Source organism: Carettochelys insculpta, chromosome 1 (assembly GCF_033958435.1).
Source record: "Carettochelys insculpta isolate YL-2023 chromosome 1, ASM3395843v1, whole genome shotgun sequence".
Classification (NCBI taxonomy): domain Eukaryota; kingdom Metazoa; phylum Chordata; order Testudines; family Carettochelyidae; genus Carettochelys; species Carettochelys insculpta.
Genome location: NC_134137.1, coordinates 152277960 through 152303219, shown reverse-complemented (window position 1 = coordinate 152303219; position 25260 = coordinate 152277960). Strand labels below are relative to the sequence as shown.

At 42.2% G+C, this 25260-nt stretch overlaps 1 protein-coding gene across 8 annotated transcripts in view; it reads left to right on the top strand.

Annotated features, from left to right (window-relative positions):
• PHKA2 (phosphorylase kinase regulatory subunit alpha 2) overlaps nt 1-24680 on the top strand; it is an 86506-nt gene extending 61826 nt beyond the window's left edge. For all 8 annotated transcript variants that reach the window (XM_074993921.1, XM_074993946.1, XM_074993937.1 and 5 more), the window contains 4 exons: nt 12746-12919; nt 16956-17009; nt 18866-19066; nt 19657-24680. In XM_074993921.1, coding sequence (XP_074850022.1) covers nt 12746-12919; nt 16956-17009; nt 18866-19066; nt 19657-19830 — 603 coding nt within the window. In that variant the 3' untranslated portion in view covers nt 19831-24680. The remainder of the gene's footprint in view (nt 1-12745; nt 12920-16955; nt 17010-18865; nt 19067-19656) is intronic.
• Nucleotides 24681-25260: the final 580 nt, after the last annotated feature.

Below are 25260 nucleotides of genomic sequence, written 5' to 3'. Positions count from 1 at the left end.
TGCTCCTTCCGAGGCTATCGCTCTTGAGAAAGAATTGTTTGTCCCCTTCCCAGTATACCTTGATCTAGTAACCTGCAGTTCCAGGTGCCCTCTTTGCTTCAGGCCCTCAAATTTTCACTGTGCTATTGTATACAGCAGAAATCGGGCAGTGCTAGACTTGGAAGCATCTTTTCACTGTTTTAAAGGAACAGCAAGCTTCATTTTCTCACACTCACCCACCGTTGTGCTTTTGGGCAGTGTACTCCAGAGTCATTCTGGAGGTTGTGGTGTTGAAGGTTGCCATCGTCAAGCCACAGTGGTTCCCATGTGAAAATGTCACTTTTGTTCCACCAGTCATTTATGTTTAAGGGGACGAATTCAATTCCAGTTCCAGTGGAGGAGTTCAGCAAGGTACACATCCAGCAATTGCAGGCTTGTGCAGCAGTGGTGATGGTCTGAAGGGCATCTCTGAGAGGGTGTTCCGGTACAGCAAAAGTTAATGAGACAGTCAATAATAGTATAACTGTTTTAAACATCTCCATGCTGTGACTGCTTAGGTCGAGGTTTACCACAAAGCCAAGTTTTATGACTAACAACAAAAACTATTACTACTATTATTGCAAATGGTATGAAAGCTAAAAGTCCTTGAAGAGTGTCCAGGTCTAAATAGTTGCTGCCTTTATTCCACTCCAGTGAGGTAGTAGTATTCCAGGTCATGATCTACCTGAAATAAAACGCAAGGTCAGCCAGTCTTGGATACAGTCCAAGCCTCAGTGATGGTTATTAATGTTCCCCAAGGATCCAGTGCTTTCCAAACTCCTTGGTTCTTATATGACTGCAGAGTGCATTGTTGAGCTCCAAGACTGGGATGTTTGATTACAACAGTGTCCCCAGGAAGATAGTTAGAATCTTTTAGTGGCGCAGTTTGAGGTAGAGAGGGTTTACCCTCTGAAAAGAATCCCCTGCTGATCGGGCTACCTGTAGGGGTTTGTCGATTATTTAATCGCTGTACCCCTGTATCCAGTTGGTTTCCCCACGTACCGTCTGCAGTCTGTAGGTGGCATTCCAGTAACCCATTCCACCTTTCAATTATGCCATTAGACTGGGGTCGGTACGGGAGATGAAATGTCCATTGAATGCCATTCTGCAAAGCCCATTCCTTTACAAGCTTGTTTTTGAAGTGAGAGCAATTATCAGACTGGACTTCCTGGGGTGTTGGGACAAGAGCTATTAAGCGATTCAGTCTCATACCTGTAGATAACCCTGTTCCCAGTCGAGTGGGGTAAGCAAAACCAATTCCAGATATAACTTCCACCCCAGTTAGGACATATTTCCACCTTTGCTTAGTAGTGGGTAGTGGGCCTATATAATCAATCTGCCAGGTGGTCCACAATGTTTTACCTTCCCTCAGTCTAGCAAAACGGTTCCCTTCAGTTATGTGCCTTTGGGTTTCAGCACAAAAAGTGCAGGCCCATACTAGGTATCGGGCCTGTTGATGTGTTAAAGGCCACCCCCGATATGTGCTTGCCGCACTAATTCATCACTTCCTGTGTGTCCCAGGGTCTTTTGTAGCCACACATACAAACGTTCCCAATCTACCTGGATGGCAGAAATTTGAGCCATTGTGTCTACCAAGTTATTAAGTTTGGCAGTTAGGGTGTTGCTCTGCTGGTGGGCGGACACATGGCCTATGCTGAGGGCTTGTTGCGCTGCATGATCATATATCCATTTCCAGTAATTTACTCCCCATACTGGTTTTCCTCCAGTTTCTCAGTTATTATTTTTCCAGTTAGTTATCCACTGTGTAGCTCCTGCCCATACAGCATAGGAGTCAGTATAAATAGTGCTAGCCCCCGCCTCACAGGCCAGCTTGATTCCTGCTAATTCTGCAAGCTGGGCTGATCCTTCTATTTCAGTGGTTAGAGGTGCAACGGGGTTGTCTGCTGGCACTGCAGCAGCCTTTCCTTTCCATTTCCCTTTAACCAGTTTGGCACTCCCATCTGTGAACCATACCCCTTTAGGGTGAGATGGATTGAATGGGGCAGCATTCTGAACAGGAGATGGTTGTGGGGGTAGATAGTACTCATTAGGTATTCCCACCTTCAATAGGGATTCCTTAATTAAGGTGGGGTTCTGTGCGGTATCAGCACCGCCTACCCGGTGATGTACATAGAGAGCCCGTTTCTGAACAGTCATATTCTGGGCTACACCAGACGGCAACTCCTTCCCCTCTATTATGGGTTTAATGATGGGGAGAGGAGTGTGAATAGTTATGGTCTGGTTTTGAGTCAACTCCTCAGTCTCTCTCAGGGCAGTAAAAGCTGCCAAAAGTACCTTTTCGTAGGGTGTGTGATTTGACTGCGACCCTTGCCATGACTTTGAGCCAAACTGTATGGGGTGTTTGGGTGCAGCTTCACCCTCCTGCCATAAGGCATAGGACAGGCCAGTGTTTTCCACAGTAAGATACAAATGAAAGGGGGCATTGGGATGGATCGGGCCTAAGGCCTGATAAGTATGGATCTCCCTAATTATCTGTCGTAAGGCCTCCTCATGAGCAGGGGTCCATTCCCATGTGGAACTTTTCCTTAAGAGGTTGTACCAGCAAATCCAGGTACATGCTTTCTCCAGAAGCCCAGCACTCCTAGCATTTGGTGTAGTTGCACCTTATCCTCAGGTGACGGTGCTGCAATTAGTTCCTGCACTGTTTCAGTGGGTATTGACCTCTGTCCTCCCATCCAAATAGTACCTAAGAATTTTACTTCATGGGAGGGGCCCTGGCATTTATCAGGAGGTAAGTCTAATCCAGGACTCTCTAGTGTGTCCTTTACGCTATTCATGGCTTTCTGTACTTCCTCAACGGTATTCCCCCATCAGGATATCATCTATGTATTGCACAATTTGGATACTAGGTGGCATGATTAAACCATCCAAGATTTTAGCCAGTGCATTGTGGCAAATTGTGGGGGAATATTTGAAACCTTGAGGTATTCTAGTAAAGGTATACTGAACACCTTTCCAAGTAAAAGCAAATCTTTCCTGGTCTTCTGGCTGCAAGAGTACCATGAAGAACATGTCCTTTTCATCTAATACAGCCAGCCACTGTTTATTCCATGTTTGTATGTTGTTCACAATGTCAACCATACTGGGGACTGCAGCAGTTAAAGATCCAGCATTGCTGTTTAATTTGTGATAGTCCACAGTGAGCCTCCATTTGCCATTAGGCTTCTTTCCTAGCCATCCTGGTACATTGTACAGGGAGTGAGTGCGCTTTAATATTCCCCATCCAGATCTGTATTTAGTTCAGTAAATGGCACCAGGGCTTCAGCTGGTACATTATACTGTTTTACATTAGTTACAACTGACGGAGGTAGGGCAGGGGCATGTGCTAACAGATTGATAGTACGGGAAGGAACTTCTCCCTCATCCAGAGCAGATGTCCTTGGCTTAAGGCCTGGCCCAAATGCCCATTTTTCTCCGTTTACAATTCCCTCTTTACCCCGGAGAAAGTCCATGCCAAGGATATTGGCATTCCCGAGGATTACCTCGTACTTCTGGGGCTGTCAGTAAGGAGTCAAGGGAATATCCAGTTTTGCCTTAACCAGGGGGTAAGATGTAATAGTGCCGTTTATGCCAGTAATCAAAACATTTCTCCGACCTAAGGGTGGAGGACCAGGAAAATGTTGTCATTTCATCATAGATATCTGGGCTCCAGTGTCTATTAAGAAAGGTGCAATATGTCTGTCATTGACTGTTACTAAGATCCGGGGGTCATTGTTGGAGTTCTGTGTCTCAGTTGCTTTAAACTCATTTACACAGAGAGACGTTTGACCCCTGCTGCCTAGTTTCCCTGATTGATGTCATCTGAAAGCGGCAGCTCCCGAAGTTGCTGCCATAGGGGAGTGTACAGCGTATCGGGGTTCGGGGGAGCACTAGGACTTACAGATGCCCGTCCCCGATCTGATCCCTTGGCAGAGACAGCCAAAAGCTTTAGTTTCCCTGTTGGTAACCCATATAACGAGTCTCTGGAGTATCCTAGCTGTAGGCACTGTTTCCAAAGTGCATTCCTTAAGTCTTTCTTCTCAGGGATTAATTCCCGTCTGTGTCAAGGATTTGCTTGGTTGGATCCAGATCCTTTCTGCACGGTCCGTACCTTGGTTTTAGCTGGTGATACTTTCCCTCCTCCTAGTTCTCGGATGTCTTGTATTCTCAAGTATTTGCCTGAAGCCGATGTTTGCATCTTGGGCTTGATTTCTTGTGGCTAAGGCCATAGCCTTGTGCGGACCGGGGGTCCCCTTCAGTACTGATCTTAAGTCTCCTGGCTGGGCTATCTGTTCCCAGGGATTTCCCTCATCTGTCCCTGCTGCTGGGGCTGTTTAATGCAACATTGCTACAACTGCAGCTGTTAGCAGGGCACCCTTAAGCCCATCCTCAGCAACCCCTGAGGTGCTGATAGGTTCACCCCTATCGGCATGGCGAATTTCCCGAGCCCACCGGCAGGTAAGGGTCCACAAGGTGTGCCGATTTTCGCCAGGCTGGGGCACGAGGAAAACCCCTGAACCTAAACTGAGGCTCCTGCTCTCAGTAGAGGATAATATTACATTAGCAGCCCCATCCTCCCATATCCTAACCAGCCACTCAACTGCACTTTCGCCTGGTTTCTTAGCCAAATCTGATTGGAGCTGCTGCAGCTCCTCAGGTGTATAATTCCGAGTGGTAGTACGGGTGGTTGTGCGATCCCGTGTTCGGTCCTGGCCCCGGCCCTCTTCAGGGACAGTCTCTCTCCGGTGTACAACTACAGGCCTCACTTGAAGTGCAGAATCCTCAGTCCCTGGGGAGTCATCATCATCAGATGAGTCCCAGATATCCTCATCCCACTCCTGGGGGTCTAACCATAGGGCAGCTTCTACCTTAGCACAGTTAATGCTCTGGGATTTCTCCTCTAACTTTGCCCTGCGCTCAATTCCTTCCTTCTTTACCAGTGGGATTAATCGCTGTTCCAATCGGTGTAGATCGCTATCTAGCAATCATACCTGAGTGTCTAAATTCTGACACTGTTGCTGTAACGCATCTCTCTCTCTCTCTTTGTTTTGCATAACTCTGTCTCTAGCTTTTGGTAGTGTTTATAGCCTGCCTGTAAGGCACCCTTTAATAGCCAAATACAGGCTGCTTTCCCTCTCCCTCTCTTCAGTTTACAAGCAGTTCTCCATTTGCAGAACTGCGACTACAATTCCTCCGGATTGTCCCAATCTTTTTCTAACATGTCTTTGTCCCATGTCGGCTTACCCCATCCTTCCTGGGTGAATTCCTTCTCTATTTTACTGAAATCAGTGTTCATCGTGACTGTCTCCAGGTAACTGTACTTGAGCCAGTAAACACAGCCCTACCTGCTGCACCAATTTCTGTTAGCCGACACTAAAAGGGGTGGCTGATCAGGGTAGTGCTTGGTGCAAGAGAGAGTCCCTTTTACATCGGAGTCTTTAACTGCTAGCACAGACTGTCCCTTTGCAGCGGACAGCCAGGGTGGCTGACGGATGCCCCAGTTTCCAGCACACTAGCACCACTGACCCTAAGGGGTTAAGTAGCCAGAAGCCGGTTAGGGTTCTTTGGTTGTGTGTGGCTTGACACAATCACTGGAGGAGTCAGGTTCGGCATAATGGTTACTATGATTTATTAAAGTGAAAAGTTTAGCATGTAAGAGATGTGAACTTACAGGTCATTTAGATCATAAAACTTTACTTCAGTTACAGCTTAGCTTTAGTTACAACAACGACCCTTAACCTATTGAATGCGCGCAAAAATAATACATAGCAGGTATATTCTCACCCTGCGTCATCCGACTCCAGGGTAGCTAGCGTCGTTCGCTCAAGCCCTGGGGAAGAAGTAGTACGAGGAGGGCGTCCCCTGGGTCCCCGGGAGACAAAGACCTGTTCTGACCAGAAGGTCAGGCAATTGGAGCTCAGTTCGTGTTTGCTGCCAGGCCCTATTTTATACCCTCCCCCCCCCGACTTAGGTCACGTACAGATCTTCCTTAACACCCGTCGTGCTGGTACGTCTTAGTGACGCCAGCCTCAAAGAAGGTTACTAAATTAATTTGCATTTGTTAGGTGAAGATAGCTGAATGTTAGCCAAATCATTAAGACACAATATTCTTTTCACATGGGTGCCGGATTCCTCTCCTGATACGTTATGTGGGCGTATCACTATCAGTACTGTTCAAGGGCAGCCTGAGGCCCCTGGCTCCAGGAACAGCCTGTCATCCTCTTTGTCTATTCTTCTGTGCTTCCCATGATTTCAACGGCTCAGCACATCTGTGCTTCGAAGCAGTTACAGTGGGGGGAGAGGAGTTTGTCTGGCTACACCAATACAGATTGTGACCTGCCTTAGTCCTGCAAAGTAGAGGGGTGTGTGTGCGTGTGTGTTTTTCAGTCCTTTCTGCATCAGTGAAAAAAGTTACTGAATTTTGCCTCATATCCCCAATGCATCTTGTTAAAGCATAGCAAGTTATTAAATGAGATCTGGATAAACTGCTTAGTCAAAAAACAGCGATAAATGAAAGAAGTGACTTTGCACACAGTAATTCTACATTGGCACTCCTGCTGAACTCCTTCATTACTTAAATGTCATCACTGCATCAGTCAGGATTCTGCACAATGAAAATGAACATATGGCATCAGAAAGTAGAGCCATTGAGTACGTATATCCTGTGACGGGCTGCGATCACAGAATGCCCCTTGAAATATTCCCTGGTGAGCTGATCATGCCACTGACACCCACATTTTTATTCTCCAGGGCTCCCCCATCACCCTGTCCTGCTGAGTCAGATCCTTTGGTCTTCCCCAGCCAAGGCACAGAGTTGGAGTTATGGTCGCCTTGTGGAGCAATCCAGACCCTGTTTAACCACAGCTCCAGGTAGAGGCAGTTAGCACAGCACCTAGGAAATCAACCCCTGTGAGGGATCAAACCTCCCTAAATAAATGTCTGTCTCTGTGTAAAAGATTTGCACAGGAAGGGCTCATTTGATAAGCTTCCTTTATCAATGAAAGATCGAGCTGCACAGTGGTAACTCTCCCCAGGTAATAACAGTTTACACTGAGCTTGATTATAAACGAGGTTTTTCTTTTTTTTTATTGAGCAAAACAGTAGGATTAAAATGGTTATGAATGAGAACAAGCAGATCAAAATGAGATACCAAATCAAACAAAAGAGAAAATGCATAGCTAATTTTGTTCCCCTAACAAGCTAGTTACTTGTGAGTTCTTACCCTAAACAGCTGCCTTTACAACAAGTGAAATCTTCAGGTCAGAAATGATCTTATCGTGGGCCTCCAGTAAAGTTCTCTGTCTTAGGGTTTGTTATACAATTTCCAAGGCAGGCTGAAGCCAAAAGATGGAGGGTCCTCTTTATATCTTTCCCTTGTGGAGGGAATCCCTTTGTTTTCTTGGTCTAACAGTAAGAAGTCTTGTGTCACCTTATAGACTAACAGATATTTTAGAGCATAAGCTTTCGTAGGTCCTTGCCCATGAAAGCTTATGCTCCAAAATATCTGTTAGTCTATAAGGTGCCACAACACTTCTTGTTGTTCTCGAAGCTACAGACTAACACAGCTACCTCTCTGATATTGTTCTAACAGTGTATTCCAAGGTGGAGACTGTCACATGAGCAGATCACCTGTCCAAGTCCTTTTTAGGCAATCAGCTATTGCCTGTCTGCTGGATTGCATGTTTGCAGTCAAGTGCCTCAGATGTGGATTGCCGCCTATTAAAAGCTCTCTGTTGGCTAAGTACTGCTATCCCCTCACAAGCCATACTTTCTCAGTAGGGTAGCCAACCTCCTGTTGAGGTGTTCAGAGAGACAAACATTAGGAACACAGATATGTGGACAGTACTTATACCTTCAACTACAAACACGATACATGCACAAAAATACGATTTACAGCTCCAGCAGGATACAATATGAAAAAGGGTAGGTCACAAGCCACATCTCATCCAAAGCATTGCTGAGTTATTCATAGTTATATTCACAGACCATTTTCTGTAAAGATAGGTGATGGGAAATGGGTCTGTCATATATCACATTTAAGATTTCAAGTCTGCAGTATTCTAGCATTCTGATCCTTCAGACCTTATTCTGGCTCAGTTCCCACAAACTTCAGTAGCAGTTTCCTTTGAGAAGGGACTGGCAGGATCAAGCTGTCACTGAACTCCTCTCTAGGCAGTGCATACTCCAGCCAAAGTTGTACCTGGCCTTGCATGGGTGTGGAAGAGGGAATGAGGAGTCTGTCCTACCTTAATAAAAACAAATTAGGCATACTGCAATTGACCGGAAGGTTTATGCAAGTCTAGGAGCCACAGCTGGTGCAAGACTCTTCCTCCTTTGCACAGGACAGAAGAGCTGGTTATACCATGTGCATCACTTTGTCATAGCATTATAGAATCTCTCTGTGCTCCTTTTTGGGCATTATACATTCATGTTAGGGTCTCTACGTCACTTTCTATCACCACTGCTTCCTAAAAGGAACCAGTTTACCCCAGAGAGCATTTAAACACTAATGTTTTGAAGCTGACCTGTGGAAGTTGTCCATATTTGACAAGAAATCCCATTTTAATGAATGCTTGCAGTTCTGGTTTTGTTTTTAAGTTATAGTCAAAAAAGCAAGTCCTTTGAATCATGAAGAAGTTTGTCACTCAACTTAGCTTTTATAGTTTTTTTTTCCTTTTGCATTAATGGCTCATTTGTCCAGTTGATCCACTTTAAAATGTTTGGGTAAACACCAATACATACAGTATAAATCAGCTCACTTTATTTAACAGCAGGAGTCCATCTATGAGAAGTTATTTCTCCCTTCCCAAAAAATGGAATGGGCTGCTATTGTTATTTTGTTACTTTGATTCGCCCTTTAAGACATTGGAATATGCTGTGAGGCCCCAACCCCCAGAGTTCCAGGAAGATATTTGTGAGCAAGGGAAGAGACTCTTGCTTTTTTGTAAAAACCTGAGGAAAATGGGAATGTTTGCCCAGGAGTGCTATAGGTTAGGAGCAGTGAATGATTCCTGTATTCTAAGAAGGTTCCAGTATAGCCAGGCTGAAGCAACTGGAGAAGCTACAAGCAGACGTGAGAGCTGTTGTTTAGAATGTCACCAAGTTCAGTCCCCACTGGGCTCCATGAGAACAAGATGGAATGTTGGTGTCCGAAGGTTCTGCGGCAGTTAGTGTGTGAGAGTTGAGCAAAGGAAATGGGAGTAACAGCTGTGCAGGCTAACGAAGAACAGGTGATGCTTCCAGCTGGGGGTGGGTCTGTGCTTGAACTTTGAGGAACATATATGTAGAGCCCTTTGTGGATACAAAATTTTATATCTGTATCCGTATCTGCAAAACTGAGCCATGGATATCTGCAGCCACATCCGCAGATGCAGATACCTGCGGATATAAAGCTGATATTCATGGATTTGCAAAGCTCTATGCACATGAACAGCAACATGGTGTATTACAACACACAGTGCATAGAAACAATAGCACTTCAATATTACCCCCTTACATTGCTTCACTGTGTGACTTCCTGTTCACTAATACACACTGCTTTGTGGTATACCGTGTTAGCATGTTTATTGCAGATGTGTTTTGTGAGTGTTTCCTGCTGTGGTGTTCAGCAGAATAGTACAAAGACATACTGGTGTGAATGACTGCAACAAGTACTAAAATAATCTGATTCCAAGATGTGTAGAATTGGGCACAAGTGTAAACTCTTCTTATGGCTATGTCTACACTAGCCCAAATTTGCATGGCCATTTCGAAGTTTACTAATGAAACACTGAAATACATATTCAACGCCTCATTAGAATGCTGGCAACCGGGGCACTTCGAAATTGCCACGTTTCGCTACCGCGTGGCTCATCCAGATGGAGCTCCTTTTCAAAAGGACCCCAGCAACCTCAAAATCCCCTTATTCCTATCTGCTGTTAGGAATAAGGGAATTTCGAAGTTGTCGGGGTCCTTTCGAAAAGGAGCCTCATCTGGACAAGCCGCATGGCGGCGAGCTGCGTCAATTTTGAAGTGCCGCAGCTGTCAGCATTCTAATGAGGCGCTGAATATGTATTTCAGTGCTTCATTAGTAAACTTTGAAATGGCCATTTGCATGGCCATTTCGAAGTTTTGGGCTAGTGTAGATATAGCCTATGTATATCAATACTATGGCATTGTTACTAGAACCTGTCTGAGCTTTGACCACATATCAGGAAAGCTAGCTACCCATGCTGGCCATAAAGAGGCTAAGAAAAGGAAAACGAAGTGGGAAAATAATCAGATACAGAACAAAGGTGGTTGTTTACTTGTCCCAAATGTCATATCATATGACATCACTCATTTTCATCTAATAGCGTGTGTTTGATATATTGAATAGTCCCATGTGTCAAAATAGGGACTCTTGTCTGTCTCTTTTCAGTAGATTTCGTTAAAAGAGTAGGTTTTGCCTCTGTAGTTTGTGGACCGGCTGCTGAAAATGATAGACTCATTCTTAGTCAAGAGAGAATGAAGGCTTCTAATGCAGAACATAGGTGATTTCTACTGGCCCTGGAAATAAGAATCTCATGATAATGCCCAAACTTTACAGATGACAAAGAGCAGTAATCTGTTTGCCCAATTTGTTCATGATCAAGGCTGAGAGAGTAAATAACAGTTACATACAGAACAAGAGTGATAGTGTTCAGGAAGTCACACCGACGTGGTGAGATATGTACATGATAATTGAAGGTATAAGACAGTTTCTCAACCTGTGTGGTTTTTTTTTTTTTTTTGCTTAAAAAAAAAAAGGTACCCCTTTAAGTACCTTCTTTTGTGTATCCCTCGGTATGTATGCCACCAGTTGAGAAACATGGTCCTAAGGTAATCTGAGGTTTTGAAACAAGTGCCAGTCAACCCTTCCAGATTACTGTACCCTTTTCAGGAGTCAGATTTGTTTTGCATACCACCAGGTTACACCTCACTTAAAAACTACTTACTTAAAAAACATGCAAAAATATCACAGAAGACTACTACTGAAAACTTGCAGGCTTCCTACCATCTTATTGTCAAATAAATGATAATTTGTTGTACTTTCATTCTAGTGAAAGGCATATGAAGCAGTAGAAACAAGTCATTGGCTGAATGAACTTTTAGTTTGTACTGACTTTACTAGTGTTTTTATGTAGCCTTTTGTAAACTTAGGCAAATGTGTAGATGAGTTGATGTACCCCTTGGCTGACCTTGCTGTACCCCCAAGGGTACTCGTACCACTGGTTGAGAAACACCGATACAAGACATTACAAGACAGCCCCTGTAGCTTGTTGCAAAGTCCCTTCTTTTCTTTTATTCCCTGTAATTTCTCTTAAAACTCAACTGTGGATCCTATAATTCCTTTCACAACAAAGGCTGTGGTGCAAAGCATTTATAAGGTCTGCAGACATTCATGGTAGAATGGTAAGTTCCACAAACCAAATGAACTGTTCAGGAAAGTTGTAGGCTCAGCTGCCAAGCCCAGTAGAATTTTTTAAATGCCAGGAGAGGTCTTTTGGCAGAAATGTCATTCCTGTTGCTTGTGTCTCCCAGTGATTGGTGAGATAGTCCAAGGGAAGGCCTTCTCATTAGGGTATGTGGGCATTCCTTTGCTTCGCTCTAGCAGATATCCAGATACAGATTTCTTTTGCAGCTATCAGAAAACTGGAAAACTCTAGCTGTGATAATTGGCCCAAAGAGGGGAAAGAAGCAATCAAGATAGTCAGTCCTGCCATGTTTGCAGAGGGGCTGAACTAGATGACCTCTTGAGGTCCCTTCCAGTTCTGTGATTCTGTATTAGTCAAACGGGCAGATTAACAACCATTCCTTGAACATAGATGGAAGGATCCTTCTCCATACACTGCAGTGTGAGCAAACAATAGGGTTACCATATATGACTGTTCAAAAAAGAGGACCCCCCTCTGAGTGGGAATGTATCTGTATCAGTATGTACCAACTCACGTTGTATTAATGTACTTTATATATAATACACACACTAAAGCACATTTCTGCAATGTGAGTTGGTACATACTGATACAGATACACTCCCTCTCAGAGGTGTTCTCTTTTTTTAATATGGTAACCCTTGCAAACAAACCTACTTAGTAGTTCTGTTGAGTTTAACCATTTGCATGCCTCTGCTCTTTTCATAGGACACCGTAAAACCAGGGCTTGGAATAGATTTACAAAAAAGTTAGAATTCCTTCTTATTACTTTAAGCATTAAAAATCCCCAATATATATTTTGATCTCATAAGCTAAGGAGAGACTAGCCTGTTTAGTATTTGAATGGGAGAGCTGAGGGGAATTGCAGGGGTTGCCAAGTCAGAAATGATGCATTTGTTCCAGAGTTTTAGTACGCTAACAGCAATGCCACTTAGAATTAGGATTCAGGGTTGTGTGGTTGTTCTGTCAATTAAAGATATCCTCTCTACCCCCAACCATGATAGAAAACTTTTCTAAACTCACTTTATTAATCAGGTCAGATCAAACTGCAAAGTCAAGCTGATTTTGTTTTGCTGATTGCTCATTGGTTCATTTTTGGAATCAAGACAAATAAGCAAAATGTGAAGAGATTTGTTGCGCGGGAAGGGAACCCTTGATGTACCGTCAGCATCTTCAAAAACAATCAGTCAGTATACGCTTAAAAATGCATTGAATTGGAACAGTAGCTGCAACATTCAAGGGTGGGTGCATGCATGTTAACATGTTATAGTGACTACATGGTCTTTCTCTTGCAGAGGGGCAGTACTCCATCATCTCCCAGTAGGACTTCATCGCCTACAGGGTCTGGTGGAAACCACATCAGTTGGGGTGATCGCCAAGGGCAGTGGCTTCGCAGAAGAAGACTTGATGGCGCTATTAACAGAGTTCCTGTAGGGTTCTATCAAAAAGTATGGAAACTCCTTCAGAAGGTAAGTTAATAGCAGTAGAGAGTGTAGAGTATCTTGGGAGATTGGTATTTCAGAGGTAATATTATGGTCAGGAAAAACTATAATACTTTGTGGAATATGTTGACAAACACACAAGAGCTCCATTCATATGTGCAGTATGTCGATATATTCCCTCTGGAAACAAGCACTGAACTGCACCTGCATGATTAAATTCTACAGTTTCACATTCTTCCCCATTTCAAATGGGTCACAATCATTGCTACCCAGTGGCTCATAATACACATACTTCCAACTCCAAATGATAAGTCAATAAAATAGGAAGGATTAAATAAGATGCTATGTTTCTTAAAAATATCTGAGTTCTACTTCTGAGCATTTAATGGCTATGTTATTTTAAAAACCAAACATGACTTTCTTGAGACTATTCACCTGATTCTGTGTATTGCTGGATACGGGTAACAGTGTTCAGCACGTGAGTACTGTACATTGAGTACTACAGCAGAGGTAGGTTATATGGTATGAGTCTAGTTAGTTCACAGTTGTGCAATTCAAAGCTACACACTAAAATGCTGGCTTAACTGTTGCCAGCGAAGACCTAAATCTTTCCTGAATTAATCAACTAGGTTTATTAAAGGGACATTGACAACTTAATGTGCATTTATTTGAAATGTACCATTTTTACCTAAAATAACAAAAACTGACAGAGACCAGAGGAAAAGTTATTTGTTTTCCTTATGCATGGAAGTGCTTTTTATAATCTGTGTCACAAGTTTCTCATGAACAATCAATTTCCCTTGTTTGAATGACTTCTACTCAGTAACAAGGGAATTAGCGGACTTTGGAAACAGTGGACAACCCTGTTGTTCCCAAAGTCCGCTGGGGTCTGTGAAATCCTAGCCCCACCCACACCCCCAAAAAAGTTAAGGGACTTACCGCTGCCACCTGGAGGAGCCACCACCGCAGCTGCATGTGGCTGGAGGTGCCTCACTGCAATGGCTGGAGGAGCCACCATCAACGCCAGAGTCGCCGTGTGCTCCTCCCACCAGGGGTGGGAGGAGCACATCCGTGAGTGCCGTCTGCCTATGTACACACCCCACCCCTAGTGACAGGAGTGCGTGGCAGCTCTGGCGTCAGTGGCGGCTCCTCCAGCAATGCATGGTGGGTGGCAGGGTCCCAGCCGCGGTCCCAGCAGTTCTATCTTGAGTGGCCACAGTCAGGTGAGTCCCCGGCTTGTTTGGGGGGAGGGGAGGGGAGAGGGACTGAGGCTGCGGGAGCTTAGCGGGAGTGGATGGGTAGTAAACCCTCAGATTTAACAGACTTTCGGAATTAACGGACAGCGCTCCCCCCATTAGTCTGTTAAATCGAGGGTTTACTGAACTTAATTTGTGATATTGTGGAAATTACAGATGAGGTATTAGGGTTCCATTGCAATTTTGAGTTTAATTAGCTTATTTTGCACACGCCACAATTTTGCATATATCTTGAGGTTTGCTACACACTTTTTCTGCATTTTTACAATAGAATTCCATTTATCTAAGTTAATGTGGGTGAGACTTAGGTTGTCAGATCCAGGCAGCGAGGCCTCCTGCTGTCAGCCCTGCACATTAATGGTTGTAATATGATGATGATGATGAATTCTTTGGGCTCCTAGTGGAGCATAGGGCCTCCACAGTCATTCTCCATTTCTTGCAATCTTTGGCTATAGTCTTGATTTGATCCCATGGTACGCCAACGGCTTTTACTTTGTCCAGGAAACTTCGTCTCCTTGGCTACGTCTACACGTGCAGCCAACATCGAAATAGTCTATTTCGATGAATAACGTCTACACGTCCTCCAGGGCCGGCAACGTCGATGTTCAACTTTGACGTTGCTCAGCCCAACATTGAAATAGGCGCAGCGAGGGAACGTCTACATGTCAAAGTAGCACACATCGAAATAGGGATGCCAGGCACAGCTGCAGACAGGGTCACAGGGCGGACTCAACAGCAAGCTGCTCCCTTAAAGGGCCCCTCCCAGACACAGTTGCACTAAACAACACAAGATACACAGAGCCGACAACTGGTTGCAGACCCTGTGCCTGCAGCATAGATCCCCAGCTGCCGCAGAAGCAGCCAGAAGCCCTGGGCTAAGGGCTGCTGCCCACGGTGACCATAGAGCCCTGCAGGGGCTGGAGAGAGAGCATCTCTCAACCCCCCAGCTGATGGCCGCCATGGAGGACCCACCAATTTCGACGTTGCGGGACGCGGATCGTCTACACGGTCCCTACTTCGACGTTGAACGTCGAAGTAGGGCGCTATTCCTATCTCCTCATGAGGTTAGCGACTTCGACGTCTCGCCGCCTAACGTCGAAGTTGGTGCCGCTACTTCGAAGTAGCGTGCACGTGTAGACGCAGCTCTTGTTTGTTTGGGACATCCCCTTTTCCTCTTTCCCTTTGGATTCCATTCTAACACTTGTTTCATGATACATTCCTCACAGTTGTTACACAGAATATGTCCTGCCCATTGCCATTTTCTCTTCTTGATCTCGACCTACATTGGCTTCTGGTTTGTTTTGGTCCACAAGTTTGTAATATAGTTACAGCAAAATATCTAATTGTCAAAAAAATTAGCAGGCATAACATAATTGAGTGTTTCTATTGTTCCAGAAAATGTTTCTTAAACTAATAGATTTTTTCTGGCTTTTCCAAATTATAACAATTAATAAAGGTCCATTATTACCTTTCTTCAGTTTTCCACGTCTTGTCCAGCACTCAGCTGTAATTGTTTGACTAAGGTCCTACTTGAAATGCCATGTGATCAATATTACTGCAATTTGTAGAGTGGCTTCAATTACCTGTCCTCCTTTTAATTTTTTCTCTGGATTGACCAGGTTTCAAGTAGATAGTATCAATTTAAATTTAATGGTGCAAGTAATTATAAAAAGGCAAGTGTTTGGGGATTATACGGTCCTTTTAAAGGAATAGCCAGACAATGTCCAAAATGTTGGACTTCAGTGATTTTGTACCTTGCAGTGAAATGCTCCACAAGAATTAAATATACAAAGAGTTGTGTGTTTATAGGCATTATCAAGATTTTATTAGTTGAAGGTGAGTGCTGTCTCGTCAGTGTTGCATTGGCAACAACTGGCCTTTGTCATGTTTCTGTACATGAAAAGCTAATGCCCCACTTTCATCTGGATTTCATCGCTGATCTGCAGGCTGTCCTGATCCCTTTATATGAGTTGTACCATTTTCTTTCCTGAACTACTGTACATGTAAGGTTCTTTTTGTTTTGTGTTTTGGAGAATCAAATAGAATTTTATTTTGTCAAACTCAGCCTATATTTTCCTTTGCTCATTGTCATCCAATTATTATTAAAATCCCTGCGAGCAATTCTGAATACTTGTCTATGCTTGGTGTTTTCAGACTTACTGTCCCTAGATGACTATCACACTCTGAACCTGACTTAGCCAATCTGCATGTATTTAGTTTTTTTTTTTTAAAGTCTTTCTTCATATGTCATTTTGTTTAGCTCCTCTGTAATTTTGTTGCTCATTCTGAAGGATACTTTTCATGTACTGATATCGTTATATGTAGTGGCCCAAGTCATAGACCCTAAATTCAGTGGCATTTGACCTAGGGGCATGAAAGAGGGGGATCATCTCTTTCCTGATTCCTAACAATGTTTTCCCATTGGTGGGTGGTGGTGGTTGTTTGGGAGGGAGATGTTTTCTGTCCTCTTCTCTAATTGTCCTTTCATATTGCAAGTCCATATCTAAATTGCTCTGTTTTCACTTCTAGTTTCTACTGCTGTTACTGTTTTCCAAGTAACTCCTTCCCACTGAATAGTTGTGTTTCACTTTACATGTGTCATAGGGTTATATGTAGCCTTCATACGTTCTCTCCAATAGCTTTTTTGTCATATGCTGATTATTTTTGCGATATGAAATTACGTATTTCAGATCACTGTTTTTAAGGATCAAAACAGCTTTTCCCGAAAGAATTTAAAACTCAGAAGGAATATACATTTCCATATATACAGTATTGTGTTTTTAATTTATCTTGACATTTGTTTTTAGTGCCATGGCCTGTCCATTGATGGCTATGTCCTTCCTTCCTCAACTACAAGAGAGGTATAGTAAATAATAATATTAATGAGGTACTTGCAAGATTTTATGGCAAATTGTATAACGCTAGAGTCCACTATGTAACAGGAGCATTGGAGGAAACACTTTGTTTTACAACATTTAAAATCTAAATTTACAATGGAAGTTTTACAGTTTGAATCTTAACTAATAGTTCTACCAAATGTCTGAGTGACAGGGATGGTGCAAGGCCAGATGTTAATCAGATCCATGATGTTTACAGATGTAAGTCTTGAAAATAGTAGGCCTCCTGCAACATCATGATTTTTAAAACACCTAAGGTTTGACCATGGTCGTATAATTTCTATGAAGTATCATAATGTGAGCCTCATTCACTTACTGAACATCAGTTTTAATTTCCTTTTCCTTCTTTGCATTTAAGCGAAGGACGTTATTTTTAACCACAGGCAATGAAGTGTAAGAGCTCTACACCTGCAGGGAGTTGGTAATTAATCTTGACAGCACAATCTGAATATAGAAGCAACATTTCCCACTTGACAAAGTTAAAAACAGTCCTTGACCTCTGAATGCTATTCTCTGGGAGAATTGCAATAATGTGTCATTGTTTTTGTTGGCTAATGTACATCATCTTTTTCTCTTAATTTACCTATTCAGTTACTAACTTGTATTAGAGTGGTTAAAGTTTAATCAGTTTTGTTTAAATATTATAAAAGAGAGTGGCAAACACAAAAGGGAATACAAGCCATGTTAGGAAAATGTTCCAATTTGCTGAAATTAAAGGCACATACCTGCTTAAAAATGTGTGACTGCAGACAGAAAATATATTTCAGCACTGGTGGGTACAAAACCTAGTACGAAATCACAGAAATGTGGTTGACCCAAATGTTGCTTTAGTTTCCACCTTAATTCAGCATCCTAGACTTTGAAGACACCTACCTACCACCTCTTCCACCTCCCCAACCACAAAATGTCTCAACAGAGTATGATGTAGTGCAGGGGTCAGCAACCCCTGGCATGGGTGCCAAGAGTGGCACGCAAGCCAATTTCATTGGCATGTGAGGTGGGGGCTCAGCCCTGCCCCTCCTCCCTCATGCTGCCTGTGGATTAACAAAAGGTTAGCCAGTGCTACCAATGACTCCTTAAAGGATAATGCTCTGCATCTTTTTTAATGAAGCTGTTGTAAGTAGGACTGTTAGTGACTTTAAAAAGCATCACCAGCACACAGACCATACATAGAGGTCAAAAGGTCAAATTTCGGTACTCCGCCTCTGTAACGTTGCTGACTCCTGATGTAGTGTAAGGCTTCCCTGAACCAATCAAACACGGAAGCAGACCTGCTGTTAAAGGAATCAAATTAAATAAGCATAACTGCCTGAGGCTATTATTTCACATGACATCTGTATAGCTCTGCCCATGCAAAGTGGGTTGTTCTACAAGCTATGGAGATATCAGTCTTTGGGACAACATTTAGTCTTAGCAGGTGATGTGGTGAGTTTTTTCATCTGTGTAATATCTTTCACTTCTTAAACAAAAAGATCCAAAAAGATGCCTAGACAAATTAATGTGAGAGGTTAATGTCTTGATCAAAGAATTAATTTGCAAGACAATAAGCATCAATATTCCCATATGTAAGCAGTGGTTGTTGACAGAGAGTACAACAGACTTCCCAGTAAATCAGAATATTTTTCGACTGGTAGGCCTGTGAGTCTGCAAACAGTTTTCCAAGTGCTTAGCTTTACATATGCAAGTATTTGCATTCATTTCCATAGGAATACTTACATGTGCAAAGTTAAGCACATGTTTAAGTGTTTGGAGGATCTGGGGGCCTATCCTCTGGCATTTTTCTATTTATTTGTCAACTAACCTACCCCCTAACTTTTCAGATGACCCCTTGTGAAATCAAGTTTGCTGTGCATGTGGAGTCAGTGCTGAACCACGTACCCCAACCTGAATACAGACAGCTACTGGTGGAAGCTATTCTTGTTCTCACGCTGCTGTCAGACATAGAGGTGACCAGCATTGGTGGCATAATCCATGTGGATCGAATTGTGTATGTGGCTAATGATCTGTTTCTTCAGGAACAGGTGGGTATAGCAAATTTCCAGTAATACCTCAGGGTGAGCTTGGGAAGGTATTGCATGTGAAGCCATGTCTAATTCCATTTTTGGTATTTGGGACAAAATATTTCTCCCTCTTCAAGAAGCAAATCATGTAACCTTGTTTTGAAAATTTAATTCAGATGACTAAAACGCCATGCAGTTAATGAAACGCCACCTCTTTAGGTGCAGTTTTACAGTCCCAATGGGAGAATGTTCTCTCAAGTCGAAATATTTGTTTAAAGTCAACCTTCACTTCACCAGAAAACTAAACACCAAAGGACCACTGTTTAATAGAGATGAAAAAAATAATAGCTAGTCATGTGTTATCAGAGAAATGCAAAAGTAAGGCTCATAAAGGGGAAGTTAAGATTGCTGAATGAATATAGGTAGAGAAAAGGTTTGAAATACCCTATCTTGTTCAGTGGTCTTTAGAAAAGGACATCATGAAGGAAGAACTGTTTTCCATATTCAGCGCATATACAATACTAATCATGGCCTAGTGTTTTTAAGTTTAGTAATTCTGATCTGCATGTGGATGTCTGATTTTTCTCCTCCCCTCCTTTTTATTTTCTCAGAAATCACTTGGAGCAAGTGATGACTTCTTGGAGCGAGACCTTGCCACAGGAATTTGCCACTTTTTCTATGACAGTGCTCCAAGCGGGGCATATGGAACTATGACCTACTTAACAAAAGCTGTGGCCACCTATTTACAGGATTTCCTGCCTAGCACAGGCTGCCTGATGCAATAAGCTATGCCTCTTGAAGAAGCAAAAAAAGTAGAGATTCAGAAGCTTGGTTTTTCCCGCTCCTCTCTTTTCTGAATCTATATCACTTTCACTTACAGAAAATGTCTTTCACTCTTCAGGATTTAAACACCACTCATTGTGTGTGAGCACCAAACCTATTGGAGGCAGCTGAACAAGGAATATAGAATTTGGCCAAATTCCATAATGATGAGAAACATGAGTGAGGCCCTAGTCTGCCCTAAGTGCAATATGTAATTTAAAGTAAATTAAATAAGAATTATGCACTTATGCCAAGAGAAAAGTTTATTAGTGTAGCAAAAAATATATAAATAGGGAGATGCACGTCTGATATAAATTTCCCAACTAGGGAGAGTGTATTCTTCTGTATATTGGTATTAATTAACTCTCTCTTAAGCCTGGCTTCTGTGAGTTGATGTTGTGAATGGTTAAAGCACAGTTTCACAGTATCCTTCTCTGATTTATTCAGTTTCCATAGGACACCTGGGCATTATTTTTAATTCAGATTGAGATTCTGATCTCAGTAACACCAGAGTGATGCAGGAGTACCTACAATAACATGAAGTGTGAGGTCAGAATTGTGGCTGTCATATGTTAGTAGCCTCTCTCTGATGACACTGGGGAGGGCTACATCATTTGGACCAATGCTGTGTTGGAGAAGCTGGTCTCACACTTGCCCTTTTACAGACAGTTTTCCGCTTACAGTCCTTTTGGTTTGAATAAACACCTGCCTATAGATCCAAAAGATATTTTCCTTCACCCAGGCACTCTTTCTAGATATTAATATCATGTCCACTTCAATGGCTAGGAGATGAGATACATAAGCATCACCCTTCCAGAATACCATGTCTGCTTACTAGAGGAAGAGAGTTAATGTTTGCTTCATGCCCTTTGAAGGACCATCTATCTAATCAGTAAATGTAACTAGAACCACGAGTGTTGTTCTCCCTACTAAAGAAGGCTTTCTTTAAACAGCACGAGAGTACTACTTAGTACCCTTTGAATGTGCGGGCTCTCATTGCCTGTGTTTATATGACAGTGCTCCATCCTGAAGTTTCACTCAGGAGAGCTCAAGATGGAGAAAGATGGTAGTTTTCCCTCTGTGGACTTCCACTAAGGAAAGAGGCCTGCCGCAGCATAGGCTAAATAGCCACCCATTCTTAGCTGGAGCCATGTTAAAGAAAGATGCAATACAGAAGGAGGATTCAGAGGAAGCAGATGGCTCTCTCAACAGTACAGCTGTTTGCTGGTGCAGTTACTGACCAGTACACAAGAATGAGTTGGAGTAGATTCCAGGTGGCAAATTATTAGTTAGAGGGTAAGTAGAAACTATACCATTCTGTCTCTCATTTTTTACATATTATAAAGTGGCCTTTAGTGGGATCTTGCCTTTAGCACCAATGCCCTGATGAAGAAAAATGGTCCTAGAGCCCTGAGAACTTTTGAACAGCACTTATTTGAATCTTTCTAAAGGGAAATACCCTTTAAAATGTGTTGACAGAAGAAAAACAAAAAACATCTGCCCAACGCACATGATCTCAACCAAGCTAGGTGGCAAGAGTCAGATTCACCCCCAAACCTTGGTATGCCATAAGATACTACAGTACAGTACCGTCACAGCAAGACACGCCCAGAAAGTGTTTTTACAGCTGGACGGATGAGGGTCATAGGTAAAAAATTGTCCCTTATCGTGTCTTAGACTTAGGAATTTCCTGAAGAGCAAGAGGATGCACAACTTTCCTGCAAGGCATGTACATGTGGGTGGAAGGTGCATGTGTTCACATAGCCGAGGCAAAGAATTGTTAATAGTGTAAGGTGCAGGGATGAGTACCTCAACTGCAGTTGGAAGTTAATATCTTATATGTACATATTTGCACTTTTGTTAAATCTGAGCTCTGTTTTTATACATGTGCTGAGAGATTGATTAGTTCCTTTTCTAAGTAAATGAAAATATGTTTTTTTCCAATTTAAATAGGGTAAGCCTTACACTGAGCAGTAGTTTATACTGTGTGTGCATGTTCACAGAGATGGGATTTATATAAACTCTTGGTTTATTAGATTCCCTGTAAGGCTCTGGTAATGTCAGTCATTTTTTCCTTTTCATGCTGAGCCCTTCAATTGAGGAGCAAGAAGATTCTCTCTGTTTTAATTTTCTTTTTTTAATTCAGTTTGAGACACAAACAGGCTAAACTGTGCAGAACCAGAGAAGACTGCTAAAATCTGACATTTGTACGGGGCTGAATTAAAGGTTTAAAACAGATCAGGGCCCACAACAAAATACTACAATTTACACATTTTAATTTTTAAAAAGGAAAACTTGTGCTTCATATGAAGTAGCTTGGCAGAGAGACAGTGGTTTTAGTGCATCTAAAAGAGATAGTAACACAATCAGTGAAGTGCAGTAGTAGCAATAATTTATGGGGTTTAGAAGGCTGAGACAGTTCAGTACATCAGGGTGAGAGACAGCACAGGGCATTTTGAAATGCAGTGTGAATAGACTGATTACCCATTTATACTTCTAGGTTGGTTAATCGTCTATTGCCTTTTCCCCTGAAATTCTGTTTTAAGAACTATATTAAAATCTGTACCATTCATTCCTGAAATCATTGTTCCTGGAACAGGGCAAACTTAATTTGTCATGCAGGTATCAGCGTGTGTCAGTCTGTAACTTTGAGAACAACGAGAAGTCCTGTGGCACCTTATAGACTAACATATTTTGGAGCATAAGCTTTCATGGTCATGCAGGTGTCTTGTAGCAACCTCTCAGGAGAGAATTCAGATGTGTTAGGGAGTTGATGAAACAACCGTGATTAATTACAGTGTGTGTTCCCAGCTAGACAACTCTCTTTCAATTTATTTTGGGCAAGCTCATCACCAAAGACTTGATTTGGTTCTCAGGCATCCCAGAAGAGTGAACAAGTTGAACATGTCATTCATTTAACTCTGGGAATTTATTTCTGTAAAATAAGTAACACAAGGGTAAACAGCCACCTCATGGCGTGTCTTGGAAATGGGGACATTTATGGAATGCAAACAGAACCAACTAGGATTCACAGTTTTTAGTTTGATAGGCAGTGCTGTTGCATGACCAGACTGCAGCTGTCAGGAAGGAAACACCTTCCCTATTTCCTTGAAATATGAGATGTCTGCAAACAAAAAATTTGGTCTGATATGGTGCAGCGACCACAACAAAATGCTATTAGTGTATAGTCAATAGTAGTACTAAATCCAATTTTTTCATGAGGTAACATTAGGGCTCTGTCTCCCTTCCTCCAATTATATCACATACTTAATCTGTTTAACACAGTTGTTAGAACTTTAAGCTTTTGTGCTTTAATGATTGGTTCTGATGTGTCTCCTGAACTGTTCACTTTCATTGCGAGTCATCAGTCCTTAGACTGCCTTACAAAAGACTGAGGAAGACTTACTGGGCAAGCACTAAAATCTAGTAGTATTAGTTATGGGTTACTTGCTCATCAAAATAATTATTTAAAAAAGCTTGTAACGGGGGAGTAGAATTTAGCAAAGTTGTTCACAATATCCCTGAAGGTAAATATTATTCACAGGCTGCAGCTAGGAAAACTGAAACAGAGCAGTTAAATAACTTGACCACTGTGTAAATGCCAGGATAGCCTATCATTTACTAAGAATAAGTGGATGTGCATGATCATGATGTTTAGCTCTGATATTAGTTCAAAGGAATCCATGCCAGAACTCACTAGGACTGTTTGCTTTTTTATAGCACAAATGGAGTGGAACCCCCACCACCACCACCAAAGACATAATATAAACTATCATTTCATGAGTGCCTCACTTCCCCCAGCAGGGCCAAGCCTAATTTAGGGCCTTCTCCACTGCCCGTTGAAGCCAGTGGAAAGATTTCTGTAGGGACTGAAATAGCTGCTGCTAGCTGAGCACGGTTGGAAAAAATCTGAGAATGCACTAGACTAAACAAAAGGCACAGTATGTAAGCCGGTTACAGACCCATTCTTGCAGTGTAAGTACAGCAGAAATCTCCACTGGCTATTGCCATGTGCATGTCTGCAAATCACTTGACACTAAGTCAGCAGAGATGGGTTTGCTATTAGTGTTATACAAAATTGTAGCTAAAGGTTTGTGTACGCATATGCCCCTAACAATTTGTTTTACAGATACAGATTTCCATTAGTACTCATAATAAAGTGCTGTGAGGCTAACAGTACCTCATTGTTCAGTCTGCAGATAATGCACAATATGGATGGAAATTTGTTTTCTGAAGCTATTACTCAAAATATCCTAGCAGGCCCTCCCTGCAACACCTGCTGTGTTGTGTCATGGGCTTTTAAAAATTCTCTGCTCTCAAAAGAGGACTCCTTCAGGAGAGATTTTAAAAGTAGATATTAAATGCTACTTTTCTATAGCTGCATCTTTCTTCCCCAGCATGGGCGGAAGGTGTGGACAGGGTGACCAATACCATGAATATAGCAAATGCTGCAAGGCAAGAAAGCATATAATCCAGCCATTGTGGCCTATAGCCTTTTCTACATGTCTATATGTCTGTGCTATGATCAGCTCTAAATTTTTTTGGAAAAAAAATAGAATGTATCTGTTTGCACCATCTGTATTCATAGAAGCTGGAATATTTTTGAAATATTTAAGTATGAAATTGGACATATGAAATTGCAATATGACTTGCCAGCTGTAAATGGGCTTTACAAATGGTGGCTCAGCAGAGGCTGTTACTACATTCTGGGATTAAAAAGCTTTATATGTGGTTATTTTCTTCTGCTTATCAATAAACTATCTGTATCTGTGTTATTCTTAAGTAAAATTAATTCTGATAAAAGTATCTAAAATTTTCCCTGGACTGAAACTTTCTAATGTTTGTTTTGTTTTTTTGTTCTTGTTTTTTTAACTCGAAAAACCTTAGATTTTTGGTAGGGCTTTTTTTTTCTTGTTGTAGAGATCCTAAATTGCTTTTAAAATTGCACTCAGAACACCATCTGTGCTGGGGGTGGGGGTTTAGTTCAAGAGCTCTCAGCAGCCCCATGACGCAAATTGTTCCAGCACCTCTTTTACCTTGAGCAAAATGCTGTTCTTTTGAAAAGCTTTGTGAAATTTCAACAGTACCAACTACAGCTCAGTCCAGAGAAAGTATGAGAGAGATCCAACAATGTTAAAACAATATTTGGGAATGAAATATTTTTCAGCTACACAGAAGTGTGTCCATCTTCCCAAACACATCCCATACCCTTAAAAATCTTTTGCCTGCTAGATGGGCATCAAATCAAGGACTAAAAGCGAGGAACATATAATTCCTATTTTGGAAAACAAAGTTAGCAACACCTGCACACAATGCAGCACCCTACACATCTGGACTTATTTAGACATCTGCCTCCATTTTATAAGTCATCACACAATGAGGTGTTCCTTGTA